The sequence below is a fragment of the Lytechinus variegatus genome, chromosome 18 (assembly GCF_018143015.1).
Source record: "Lytechinus variegatus isolate NC3 chromosome 18, Lvar_3.0, whole genome shotgun sequence".
NCBI classification, from domain to species: Eukaryota; Metazoa; Echinodermata; class Echinoidea; order Temnopleuroida; family Toxopneustidae; genus Lytechinus; species Lytechinus variegatus.
In genome coordinates this window covers 20,847,375-20,861,184 of record NC_054757.1, presented here as the reverse complement: position 1 = coordinate 20,861,184, position 13,810 = coordinate 20,847,375, and the positions used below count along the sequence as shown (strand labels likewise).

The window sequence follows — 13,810 nt, the reverse complement described above, 5'->3', positions numbered from 1 at the left end:
AAGAAAAAGCAAAAAGAGAAATTTTGGGAGTATTTTATAGTCCATCAAAGGAAAATTTGTTCACATGTGACATCACACATCCTTGTCGCATTGCCAATGGGAGGACTCCATGGCTCTAGTGATTGCAATATTCAAATGCTCATTACTTTCTCATTATTTGTCTGATTTTTCTCAATCTCTCTTTGTTCTTATTCTTTGATTTTTCAGTTTTGACACAAACTTATACTTGTTCCAAAGGTTTCATTCCCTTTAAACCTCTGTGGCAATTCGTTGTTGATCATTTTTGTTTAGTTGAATTAAGAACTTTGAATTTGAGGGAAATATTCTTAGGATTACCTGGAAATTCTCTTAGAATTAAATGTGTCAATTCTGTTATTCTTTTATTAGATATGCAATAAATATGCAATATTTAATTCCAGAGCTGAAGGTCGGGTACCTTCATTAAAAAAATTACAAAAATATATTATGGGTTGTATAGAGGAAGGAAGACGCCTGGCAACAAAGTCAGGCAACAATAAGTTTACATTTACAGAAATGGGATAAACTGAAAGTGAAAAGAGATTTGAATGCGAATAGGTGGGCTGTGTCTAGTGTGGTGCGAGTGTGGTGCCAGGTAAAAATGGCAGAGGTAAAAATGGCAGAGGTAATAATGGCAGAGGTAAAAATGGCAAAGGTAAAAATGGCAGAGGTAATAATGGCAGAGGTAAAAATGGCAAAGGTGAAAATGGCAGAGGTAAAAATGGCAGAGGTAAAAATGGCAGAGGTAAAAATGGCAGAGGTAATAATGGCAGAGGTAAAAATGGCAAAGGTAATAATGGCACAGGTAATAATGGCAGAGGTAAAAATGGCAGAGGTAATAATGGCAGAGGTGAAAATGGCAGAGGTAAAAATGGCAGAGGTAAAAATGGCAGAGGTAATAATGGCAGAGGTGAAAATGGCAGAGGTAAAAATGGCAGAGGTAAAAATGGCAGAGGTAAAAATGGCAGAGGTAAATATGGCAGAGTTTAAAATGCCTGAGGTATAGATCATGACTTGCTACATCAATAAGGAAAAGGCTGAGCCTTCCAGTTAACATCGGTCATAATTATTGGCCTTGAATGGAATCCTATCGACGGAATGAGCATTATGAACTGAAAATATATTATTTAGATTTTTTTTTTTCATTTTAGGTGAGCTCTATACTTTATCGTTGACATGATTAAACTCAAGCATTTTCATGCCAACATGATTTCGATGAGTGAGTGATGACAGGATTTATCTTGGCCATTCGTAGAGTAGAACAGCACTTCATCACATACATACCAAACAAGGTTTAATGTAAACACCAAAATGTGCGCTACCATTAACACACTGCAATAGACAAGTTCGGGATTTCTTCGAACCACTTGCATTACTTGGAAAGCAGAAAAATAACAAAACGTACTGTAATAAAAGTAATTTTTCATATTTCAATATCATAATGGATCAGAATAGATATTGATATTTATAAAGTTTATTGTAAATGATATGATAATAGCAATCAGTGTTTAATTTTTCAGAGCAATAGGGTCTACCTCAATGCAGCTAGTCTATGGAGTTATCGCATGAATTTGGAAATGTGTAGCGAATCAAAGATTTTATTTCAAATTTATAGGCTTTTCTTAGGTACAATTCTATCGGCCTGTTTTGAAGTGGAAATTCACCCTGACAACTGATTTACTGTAAATATAGCAGAAAAAATTATTGGTGAAGGTTTACAGAAACACCCATCAAAGATTGAGTAAGTTATTAGAAGTTTGAGTTTTTGATCTGTGATGTTATACACGAGCAGGTGCCCCATATTATACTATACTTCTCAAATTTTTAATCCGTGGTTCATGATTACTAAAAAAGCCTTTCAGGAGCGGATGTGAAATGATGTGTATGTTCATATACTACAATAATTATTTAGAGGGGTCCACGCAATACAAGCACTGCTTTTTAGTGGATCCCTCCATCTTCTAAGAATTTTATCCTGTAATGATACTTTGCTAATATACAATACTTTGTTTGGTTCAACTTATAGAAAAATGTATTGTACATATTGTAATTTAATATTGTCTGTATATAAGTTATTTGAATTATTTTGACCACTTTACTTCGATATGCTGTAAATGACATAAATTGAAATTGAAAAAAAAATGAAAAACAATAAAAACATTTTCATTTTATTTAAATGACATTTCGTTGATATTTTTTATTACACCAGATTTGAAAAAAAAAATGCTCGGAAATGACGTCACCATTAAAATATGAAATTCTAATAGCTTTGATGGATTCCCTTAAACCCTAACCAATATCATTTTAATTATTTTCTGCTTTTTTTACAATAAATGTTTATGTCAGGGTGTCTTTCCCCTTTAATGAATTAAGTACAATACTTGGGATCCAAAGTGTGCTTCACATTTTATTATTAGAAGAGCGATTTGACTTGAGAAGGCTGTGAATGTAAGTCCAGGAACAAATTAAGAAAAACCATCTCGGGAGTTATCAATTTGGTGCAGAAAATCTACAGTATGATTTCAAAATGTTACCCTTCAATTAGTCAAACATAATTGTAATTTTCTTCTCAGAACCTTTCTTATTTAATCTACGGTACATTGAGGGGCTTTTTTGATTTTTTGGCCTGGGGGTTAGACTGGCCATTTATACCTCTGTCATTTTTACCTCTACCATTATTACCTCTGCCATTTTTACCTTTGCCATTTTTACCTTTGCCATTTTTACCTCTGCCATTTTTACCTTTGCCATTTTAACCTTTGCCATTTTTACCTCTGTCATTTTTACCTCTACCATTATTACCTCTGCCATTTTTACCTTTGCCATTTTTACCTCTGCCATTATTACCTCTGCCATTTTTACCTTTGCCATTTTAACCTTTGCCATTTTTACCTCTGCCATTTTTACCTTTGCCACTTTTACCTCTGCAATTTTTACCTTTGCCATTTTTACCTCTGTCATTTTAACCTCTGCCATTTTTACCTGCCATTTTTACCTCTGTCATATTTACCTCTGCCATTTTTACACCGAGCCGCGAGTGTGAATCGGTGTGTGAATGTTGATGATTTACTTTTTTTCTTTTTACTAGTTCTTTTCAATTTCCCTTCTCTTATATCAATATTATTTGCAGATTCTTTTTTTTCTGTATCCCATTTCGCGAAAAATTAAACGTTCATTTGTTTGTTTACTATGCATGGTATGTGCATGTGTGTGTTGGTGTTAAGGTGGGTGTGTGTATAATTATGTAAAGTTATGTTGAAGCTTGATTAAAAAATGGGATGCAATGACAATACGTGTATTTTGATTTCTGCTTTCCTTCTTCTTCTTCTTCTTCTGTGTAGTCTGCTTCCTTCAATCCTGAAGATTCTTGCAGAACTTGGTGAGGTGTGTGTCACAAGGATAAAGTGCATGTGCCAAATATATACATGGTGCAAGTAAAAACAGGTATTGATCTAGCTGTTGTTGCCTTTCGTCAGTTGCAGACGAAAGGCTTCGGTTGATGGTGCTGTCACAACATTTACTGGGAGAGTGTTCCACATCTTGATGGTTCTGGGGAAGAAGGAGCATTGATGTTGTTGGGTCCTTGATTGAGGCATCAGATATCCTTGAGTATGAACAGCTCTTGTTGATCTGGTACATTTGGTGATGTATGCATCAGAGTTGAATGGGACAAGCTCGTTGTGGATCTTGTAGAACATCACAAGGCGAGAGATTTCCCGTCGTTGTTGAAGGGATGTCCATCCTAGCTCCTGCAGCATCGATGACACACTTGATGTGTTGTGATATCGATTCAGCGTGAATCTAGCTGCTCTGCGTTGGATCATTTCAAGCTTGTAGATGTTCTTGGAGGTTGATGGATCCCAGACAGTAGATGCATATTCCACCAAAGGTCTGACGAGTGATTGGTATGCTGTAGCTTTCAACTTGGGAGAGTTTACTCGCAGGTTTCTTCGTAGGAAGGCAAGGGTGTTGTTAGCCTTTTGACAAACATTGCTGATGTGACTGTTCCACTTCAGGTCTGATGTGATAGTGACACCAAGATACTTTGTTGCTTCTACAGGAGTAAGGATAGCATCTTTGAGTTTATACTGGTGTACAATCCTGTTTCGCTTCCTGGTGACTGTGATGACTTCACACTTATTGGTGTTCAATTCCATCATCCACTTACTGGTCCACTCACATAGTCTGTTGAGGTCTTGTTGTAACTGGTCAGCATCAGCATCTGACTGAACTGTGAGGTAGATGATAGCATCATCAGCAAACAGTCGAACTCTTGACTTGAGTTGATCAGGCAGGTCATTGATGTAGTAGAGAAAGAGACAGGGGCCGAGGACAGAGCCCTGTGGCACGCCTGAAGTTACGTCGACTTGAGATGAACTACGACCATCCAGGAGCACCTGCTGTTTCCTGTTATGAAGAAAGTTAGCAATCCAGCGGTTGTTATGTCCTCTAACTCCATAGAACTCAAGTTTCCGGAGAAGGCGCTGGTGACCGACCTTGTCAAAAGCCTTGCTAAAGTCCAGCACTAAGATGTCTGTCTGCTTTCCACCTTGAAGGTTGTTGGTCAGATCGCTTACCAGTCCTAACAATTGTAGCTCACATGACCTGTGTTGTCTAAAGCCATGCTGAAGAGGGTACAAAATATCCTGGTGGTTTCCATGCTTCATGATGTTACTTGCAAGGATATGCTCCATCAACTTACATGCGATGCAAGTTAGTGAGATGGGTCTGTAGTTGCTTGGTTCCGCTCTATCTCCCTTCTTGTAGACAGGCACTACGTTGGCATTTCTCCAGTCCTCTGGTATCTCCCCGGTGCTATAGGACTTCCTGAAGATATCCCTCAGGGACGGTGCGATAACACCTGATAGCTCCTTGAGTACTCGAGGAGTGATGCCATCAGGACCGGGTGCTTTCCTTGGCTTCAGGTTGTCAAGCAGTTTCTTGATACCATTCGTTGTGATGATGACATCTGGCATGGTTTCATAAGGCGAAGAAGGGGGAAGCAAGTCAGGAGGCACTGGAGTCTCTTCAGTGAATACTGATTGGAATTGATGGTTGAGTGCATTGGCCTTATCAGTGGGGTCAGTAAGCTTCTTTCCAGCTGATTTAAGATGGGAAATTCCTCCACTGTCACTTCGGTTGAACTTAATGAAGCTCCAAAATCGTTTCATGGCCATGAATTGATTGTCTTCATCATCAGATCCATCAAAGATAGACTCAAGATATTTCCAGTATTCTTTCCTGATCTCTGACTGGATGATCTTCTTAAGACTGTTACTATACTCTTCAAGGTTATATGGAAGAAGTCCTCTGGATTTCAAGATGTTTTTACATTTCTTGACAACCCTACTCCTTTTCTTGATGAGCTTTCTAATTCTTGCAGTCACCCAAGGTAGGTTGGCTCTGGGCTTCAACATTGCATGAGGAATGTGTGCCTCTATACCATTCTTGATTCCTGCTTGAAATATGTCCCACAATTCACTAGTGGAGGCTCCCTCGAGCTTGGATGATATTTCATCAGCTACTTTTGACATGCTGTCCTTGAACCCTTCCCAGTCTGCTTTGCTGTAGACTGGAACCTTTCTAGGCATTTGATGTCTTCTTGATGGTTTCATGTCAAAGGTGAGCAGAGGACAGTCATGATCCGATATGCCAGGAAGAACACACACGTTGAAGGCAAGGGTGGGATTGTTGGTGAGGAACAAGTCCAGAGTGTGATGCCGTCTTGTAGGTTCTTCTACAAGTTGGGTAAGGCCATGATCATCCAACATTTCCCCAAACTTATGATGAAGAGCAGGATGGCTGCACGCTTTCACTGTCTGGCTTGTCCAGTCCCAGCCTGGAAGGTTAAAGTCGCCCCCGATGACAACAAGCTGACTTGAATTCAATCTTGACAGTGATTGTTCAAGCGCAAGCAGGCTGGTTTCATCACCTTCGTGTGGTTTGTAGTATGATGCAATATGAAGCGTCCTGGATCCAGCCATCTCAAGCTTGCACCATACAATCTCGCAGTTTGTCTCCAGTTCTTCGACTCTGCTAGAAATCAAATCTTTCTTGGCTGCGATAAAAACACCTCCATGGGCATCGCCTGGTCTGTCCCTCCGATAGATGTCATATATTTCAGTTTGGAAAATTTCATTATTTAGAATGTTATTTGAAAGCCACGACTCTGTACCTAGGATGACATCTGGGTCATGTTTTGCGATGAAGACTTGAAATGACAGTTTCTTGGCCCGAAGGCTTTGACAGTTGACATTAAGTATTCGTAGCTGGCGTCCCTTTGCTTTTGTAGCCTTTCGAAGTGGTGCCATATTGGGTCTGGTTGGAGATGAGGCACGACGTGGCAAGTCAAAGCTTTCGTCCAGTGATAAAGAGGTAGACGATTCAATACCATCATGATCCAGGGAGCTGTAGGCATTTTCTTCACTGATATCAGCCAGTCCTGAGACAGAGAGGTTGGATCTGCTTATGTTGTGGATACCGCAATGATTACATATCCAGACCACTGAGCTGTTTCCAAAAGTATTGTACTCCGTGGAGTTAAGTCCTATACACTCAGAGTGGAACCACAGTTCACATGGTCCTTCACATTGTACACCCTTTGACTTCCAAGTCACTGCCTTGTGACATAGGCCACATGGAAATTTGGGCTTCCTGGGCATGACCAATATCAGATTATCATTACAAAGTCAAAAATAGCTGGTTGAACAGTAGGCTTGTTCGTATCGAGAAATTTAATTTAATTATTTACCACAAGCCATAAAGCATTAACATACTGACAAACCCGCTAATAATGCTTCATGCATCGTAGATATGAAATTGTGATCATCAATATGATGGGCAAGAGAAGGGCAAGAGTCCAATACAGAAGACTAAACAGAATAACATGTAGATGTAGCCTTCAGTTTTCAGCCACCAATAGCAATCAATACATGAATGAAGTTAAGATAAATGTCACTCAGCAGCTATTTTCAACAAGTACAGAAGGGCTTTGTTTCTCACATCAAAATGCCCTGAAAGCTACAGAAAAATTGGCACATAAAAACCTGGTATCTCGATCTGGTTTTTCTCTAGATGAACAATGACTTGTTGTGCTTCATCTCATAGATAGGCTGCAAATCATCAGTCATTCAATATTAATTATCATTAAAATACATAGAGGGTTTGGGGCTCAGTTTGTTATTTTTTTTTTTAGATATAAAAGTATATTTTTAAGGAATTTCATTCCTTCCTTATTTGCTTCAGTTTTTTTGTAAATATACATATTCCTTACATCCTTGTTGATATAAAATGGAGATTTGCATTTTTTGTATTCATCTAGAGTTTATATAATCCATTTGAATGAAATCGTTAATAAAAAACATGTCGAAAAAAGTGCATGTGTGTGTACAATTAGAATAATAACGCATGAGAGTAAGTGGACAACGCATATGAGATATCCTTATTTAGATATGAATGCTTCGTGTTTATTTGCGCCTCGAAGGAGTTAACTACATAGATGGCGCATAATTTTCAATAATAAAGAAAAAAATAGCTTTCCATCTTTCTTTTTTCTCTCTCTCTCGCCCACATCTTTTTATCTATGTCTAACTCCATTTACAACAACAAAACAGTTCGCGAACCTGCCGGCGAAACTTGGCGTTGACGGCGAGGTAAACGAAAACGTTGATGAAATGGTTCGATAGCTTGAGTTGGACAAGCAGGAGGGTGGTGGAACTGAGTGTGTGTTCCCGGCTCATCGTCAGGTTCGTCGGCAGGTACTCGTAAGCGATGCTCGGGAACCATGTCAGCAAGAAGATGACGGTGATGATGAAGAGAAGTCGGGTCACGTGGTGCCCCTTGTCTTCCGGCTGGGCCGATGTTGGATCCACCTTGCGTCTGGGTTCAACGGCCTTGGCTTGTTCGGTAGCGTTAGGGTCATCGCCATTCTCCTGATGATCAAATTGAGGGGATTGAGAGGTCTGCAATGGTTTAATATAGGTATACAGGATAGGATGATAATAAGTTATGTTGAAAAAAACGTTATCATGTCTATTTCAATCAACTACCCACAAAAAATGTTTTATTTATGATAATAATGATATACATATAACTGACAAATAAAGGAATATAGAATTAAACAAATGGAAAAACACTAATTAAGTGAGTAAAGTATAAAAAAAAATTGAAACAGAAAAATTATACAGGGATCCATGATTTGTTCATGTCAAACTTTAGTTTAATTTTTATGTTATTATGATATTGTCTAGTTGTGGTTTTTGTTTTTTCGTGGGGTCCTTTGGCGCGAGCCTAGAAGGCAGTGATCATCATGTCAATTGATTGGCCCTGGTGAAATTTTATGAATAGCGGTAGCCCCTATATGGAGCATTATGCACGTATAACGAATCATTATATTATGAATAGCAAACATCCAAATTCTTACCATATCTTGTTCTTGAAAATGGCCATCTTTGACGGTTTGGTCCTCATTCGCATTTGTGGTATGTATCTCGTCTGCAACCATGACAACGGTGTTGCTATTTGACTCAGCGGATATGACGTCATTTGGGGTGGCCTCCTGAATGGCGTCTATCCTAAATATTTAGAAAAGATTGGTTTGAATAGTATTAATCCAACGCTAGAATTTGTTAATCAGCGATTATTAGTGAGAGGGGAGTCATTAGACTCAATACATTGTGAATGAAATTGTAGCTTCAATTGCAGATCAATTAGAAAATATATGTAAAAATTGCATGAACTAGGTCCTTTGATGACATTTTAAAAACTTAACGTCGGTTAATATTTATTTGACGACGCCGCCGTCGCCGCCACTGTCGGAAAAGCGGACCCTATATAGTCAATAAAATCAATATTTTATCATTAAAATCACTACTTCATATAAAGGGAATTGTCATACTCATGGGCGGAAATCCCAGGATGGGAGCAGGGGAGACGTAGGGGGACACAATATCAAACGTCCCCCTACTATTTTTGGTCTTTAATGATGGAGAAAAACTCATCATTCACAATGAATATAATACATGTATTTTGGACTATTGATCTTACACTTTTGGTGATAACCTTTTTTTTTTTTGCTTGTCACATTTTCCAGCTCCTGGTCCCCCCTACCTTTTGGGACAGATTACCGCCCATGGTCATACTGTTGGTATTTTCCTGGACTTCTCCAAGGCCTATGATACCATTAACCACGAAATACATCTTCCTAAACTTTCTTTTTATGGTATAAGGGGGAAGACCTTGGAGTGGTTCAGGAGCTACCTAATAGACAGGTCTCAAGTTGTATCAGTTAACAATGTAATGTCTTCTATTCTTCAAATTACATGTGGAGTACCTCAAGGAAGTTTACTAGTCCCTCTCCATTTTATTGCTTATATTAAAGACATTAACAAGTTCAAATTTACTAACATTTATACTGTTTGCTGACGACTCGAGCATTTTCTTTTCCAATAATAACGTAGATCAACTTATAAGAATTGTAAAATCAGAACTTAAACATGTGACTGACTAGATTAAGGCGAATAAAATATCACTCAAACCTGGAAAAGACGAATGATATGTTCTTCAGTAACAAATTCAAATTCAAATATATTTATTTCACTTCCATCAAACAAAAACAAATTGTACACCATATATAAACATTAATATTTGTATCCGTTGCAAAAAAAATTAATACATATGGTGTGAAAAACACTTAGACAATTCGGGCAACACATTGTAGGATTTAAATATTGTCACAAAAATGGATTTTATTTCGTGTGTAGAAAATTATCTTTGGTTGATTTATAATGATTTTGTCGTAGCTGGCAATATTACATTCATGTTTCTGCACTAATAATGACATAGATAAGAACATGAAAGTCATGCATGTCTTAACCGTTTTTGTGGAATAACAATTTTCTGGAGATGTTTAAATGGTTATTGTGGTTATCACTAGCTTGATCAAAATAAATGCTTTAATTTGATATGTCATTCATACATATCCGATTTCAGAGAGCAAAGTTATAGCTGTTCTAAGATTGTAACAGAGGTCAACTGTAACAGATATTGTATAATTAATGCAAAAGTACAGTAAGTTTGTATACTCGTGTGGCTATGCCGATGATCAGTTGATATACGGCGCCTACGGGGTGCATTGCACGTAGAGTATGCAGATTGATTTGGATTCGCTATCCAATAAATAAAGTTGGTGGATGCGATCGAAATGATTTATATGATCGTTCGCACGTCTTTCCACGGGGAAACCTAGGATGGATTTCTAGTCCTAGGCGACGACTGTTGTTAGATTTCCTTGTATGTTTGGTCTTTTGCACGCCAGCAAGAAACTATACCAGGAATTGCTCTATTGGTAGTCTGGTTGGTCTGCAAGCGGACGGTCCGGAGTCTGGAGCAGACGGCTGGTGGTCCGGAGCAGACAGGTTGGTCTGAAGCGGATGGTTGCTGGTCTGAAGCAGACGGTCGGAGGTCTGGAGCAGACAACGGTGAAAACTACAAGTAGAGCAGAGCCAATGGGTAGGGTCGTTAGAGCCTGACTGCAGAAGGACCCATACATGGTCGAAAAACCAGACGTAGTTTTCGGTACTGAACAGATGTAAGTATGGTTGCAGTACGGAAACAGACGTGGATGCAGTGCTGAACAGACGTTGTCGCAGTATACGGACTCAGACGTGTTCGCGGTACTGAACAAACGTGGTTGCAGACTTGCAGTACGGACTCAGACGTGGTCGCGGTACTGAACAGACGTGGTTGAAGTACGGACTCAGACGTGGTCGCGGTACGGAACAGACGTGGTTGCAGTACGGTATCAGACGTGGTTGCGGTACTGAACAGACGTGGTTGCAGTACGGGATCGGACGTGCATGTTGCTGTACTGAACAGACTTGGTTGCGGTACGGAATCAGACGTGCATGTTGCTGTACTGAACAGACTTGGTTGCAGTACGGATCAGACGTGGTTGCTGTACTGAACAGACGTGGTAACTGTTCTGAAGCAGACAGAATTCTGGAGCAGACGACGGAGGAAATTACATGTACAGCAGAGTCTATGTGTATGGTCTTGGGAGCTTGACTACAGAGGAACCCATCCATACCTATGGTCGTTTAAAGAGCTTGACTACAGGAATCAGGTGCATATGGTCGAGAGAGCTTAACTACACAAGCTAGATTCATATATGGTCGGGTGATCTCTTGGAGCTGACAATAAAGAGTGTAGACGCCTGGTGGTGGTACTGGCAGGAACGAGGCTTGTGCAAGGGCCAACTGCGGCAGTATATCTCTGCCAAACGGATCCGCGACTTAAAGTTTGGAAATCGACGTGGCAAGACACCCGCCGGCGGCAGGCATCCTGACAAGAGCGAGCTGCCGGCGGACCCATCCAACCCTCTTCGCCGCCGGATCCGTCACAATATATGTATACTATTTTTCAATAGAAATTAAATTTAGATGGAAATGGAGGGACCCACTAAAAAGCGATGCTTGTACAATGTGGGCCCCTAAAAAAGTAGATAACACAACAAAGAAAAAATAAAGTACAAATACAGATATATGTAATCAAAATTAATGAGGAAAAAATAAATAAGAAATAATACTCACAAAATAAATACGAAGTTATCAAAAAATATAAATAAATAGTTTGATATAGGACAAAATACATACATTACCAGACAATCTCATTTTTGATAACACTGTTATTGAAAAGGTTTCAGAGAAAAGATTCTTAGATGTTATTATTGACAAAAAAAATATCATGTAAACCACACATTGATATTATATGCAAAACAAATTCAAGACACGCTGGAATCACCAACAAGCTCAAATAAAAAAAAATTCTTCCAGCTCGCACTGTACTTACACTATATCTTACATTACTATTACCATACATTAATAATGGCATTTTGGCATGGGGTTGTGCAATTGAAACACAATTACAAAGGATACTTTTCTTGCAGAAGAAGGACCTTAAAATAATTTTTCAAACTCAATTCAGAGCACACACTGATATCCTATTTTTCGAAAATAATATTCTTGACGTGAACGATTTATACCCTTTTCAATTTGCCCAACTGATGTATAAACTAAGTAAAGATGATCTCCCCACAATTTTCTCAAATATGTTCCGTAAAAACTCTTCCATACGCGAATATCCAATGAGACAACGTAACTGTTATTACCTATCCCCAACCCGTACTATATACTAGCGAAAAACTCTGTCGTCTTGTTTGGACCATTATATTGGAATTCTCTGCCCAACGACTTTAAAGAATCTCCAAGTATCAATATTTTCAAACGTAAATTTAAAAAGATAAAAAATAAAAAAGCACAACACTGAAAATTTCATCAAAATCGGATTTAAAATAAGAAAGTTATGGCATTTTAAAGTTTCGCTTCATTTCACAAAAACAGTCACATGCACATCTCGGTCGGTATGCAAATGAGGAACTGATGACATCACTCTAATTCTTTTGTATTTTGTTATATGAAATATTTTTATTTTCTCGTTATTGTCATGTGAAATGAAGTTTCATTCCTCCCTAAACACGTGGAATTCCATTATTTTAACATTTTGTACTTCAGACAAGGAGGTCCTAATCCTCAAATTCGTAAAAATTGAAATATTGTATAATTCAAACAATAAAAAACAAAAGAAAAAGTGAGTGACATCATCGACTCTCTCATTTGGATGTAACTGGCTCGTTCATACAACTACCCCTCAAAAAAAGTTTTGCAACTCAGTTTGGGGGATGATATCTCTTTGGTTAATGAAGTATAAAAGATGAAACTGGTTTCATTGGAAAGCTGAATTATTCCTCTTTACAATGACATGTCATTTGCTGTGATTATGTAATCATGGAATATGCAGTCACCATGAACATTGAGAAAAGTCAGAAGTGAAATGTTGCAAAGTGCATTGATTTCTAACAAGAGTCTCCATTTCTATAGAATTTCCACCATGCTGGCCGGCCGGCGACACTGAATGCACTCGGTCCATCCTCAAAACAATTGGAAATTCGCTATTGGAAACGATGCATTTTGCAACATTTCATTTCTAACATTGCTGCGTATTATCATGTCTGTGTATTCCATGATAACACTAGTATTACAAATGACACATGATTGTAAAGGAGAATAATCATGCTTTCTAAAGATATCACTTTTACACATGATGATAGCACATTAAGAAATTTATTGGCACTCAAACTTGCAGTTGGAGTTGCAGAATTCAAACAATAAATGGCAACGAATTTTGCAACATTTCATTTTTTACATTGCTGCATATTTATCATGTCTGTGTATTTCATGATAACACTAGCATTACAAATGATACATGATTGTAAAGAAGAATAATCATGCTTTCCATTGATACCACTTTAACATATGATGATGGCACACTAAGAAATTTATTAGCACTCAAACTTGAGTTGCGGAACTTTTTTTGAGGGGTTTATTTTGTTAAAAATAAGCGAACCTTTGAAATGTCATAACTTTCTTATCTAACATCCGATTTTGATGAAATTTTCACATTGTGCTTGTCTGATTTTCTCTATTGATTCAAATCAACATTTTTCTGAGGTGGACTTGACCTTTAAATAACTACCAATAAATTTATACAATATTATATACATATTCTGAATAATGACACTACAATGCTGAATGACCTGTGCACCTGTCATGTTCCTCTTTTTATTTGCAGCTTCTCCATCCCTCTTTCCTTGCATTTTTTTTCCTTTTTATGATTTCATACTTCGAATTTATTACTATCATTGTCATCATTTAAATCACTTTTTTAATTGTTATAG

The 13,810-nt window shown here is 38.1% G+C and overlaps 1 protein-coding gene across 1 annotated transcript; it reads right to left on the bottom strand.

Moving 5' to 3' along the window:
• Positions 1–7,398: 7,398 nt before the first annotated feature.
• Positions 7,399–8,555, bottom strand: LOC121432271. The gene is made up of 2 exons (XM_041630132.1): positions 8,441–8,555; positions 7,399–7,949 (listed from the first exon to the last, which is right to left on the bottom strand). The coding sequence occupies exons 1-2, from the start codon at positions 8,519–8,521 to the stop codon at positions 7,605–7,607; spliced, it is 426 nt and encodes a 141-aa protein (XP_041486066.1). The 5' UTR covers positions 8,522–8,555; the 3' UTR covers positions 7,399–7,604.
• Positions 8,556–13,810: the final 5,255 nt, after the last annotated feature.

Coding starts and splice junctions, on each gene's coding strand:
- LOC121432271 (XM_041630132.1), bottom strand. CDS start 8,521: ATGGTTGCAGACGAGATACATACCACAAATGCGAATGAGGACCAAACC. Junction 7,950..8,440: donor ATTTTCAAGAACAAGATATG/GTAAGAATTTGG, acceptor TTTGATCATCAG/GAGAATGGCGATGACCCTAA.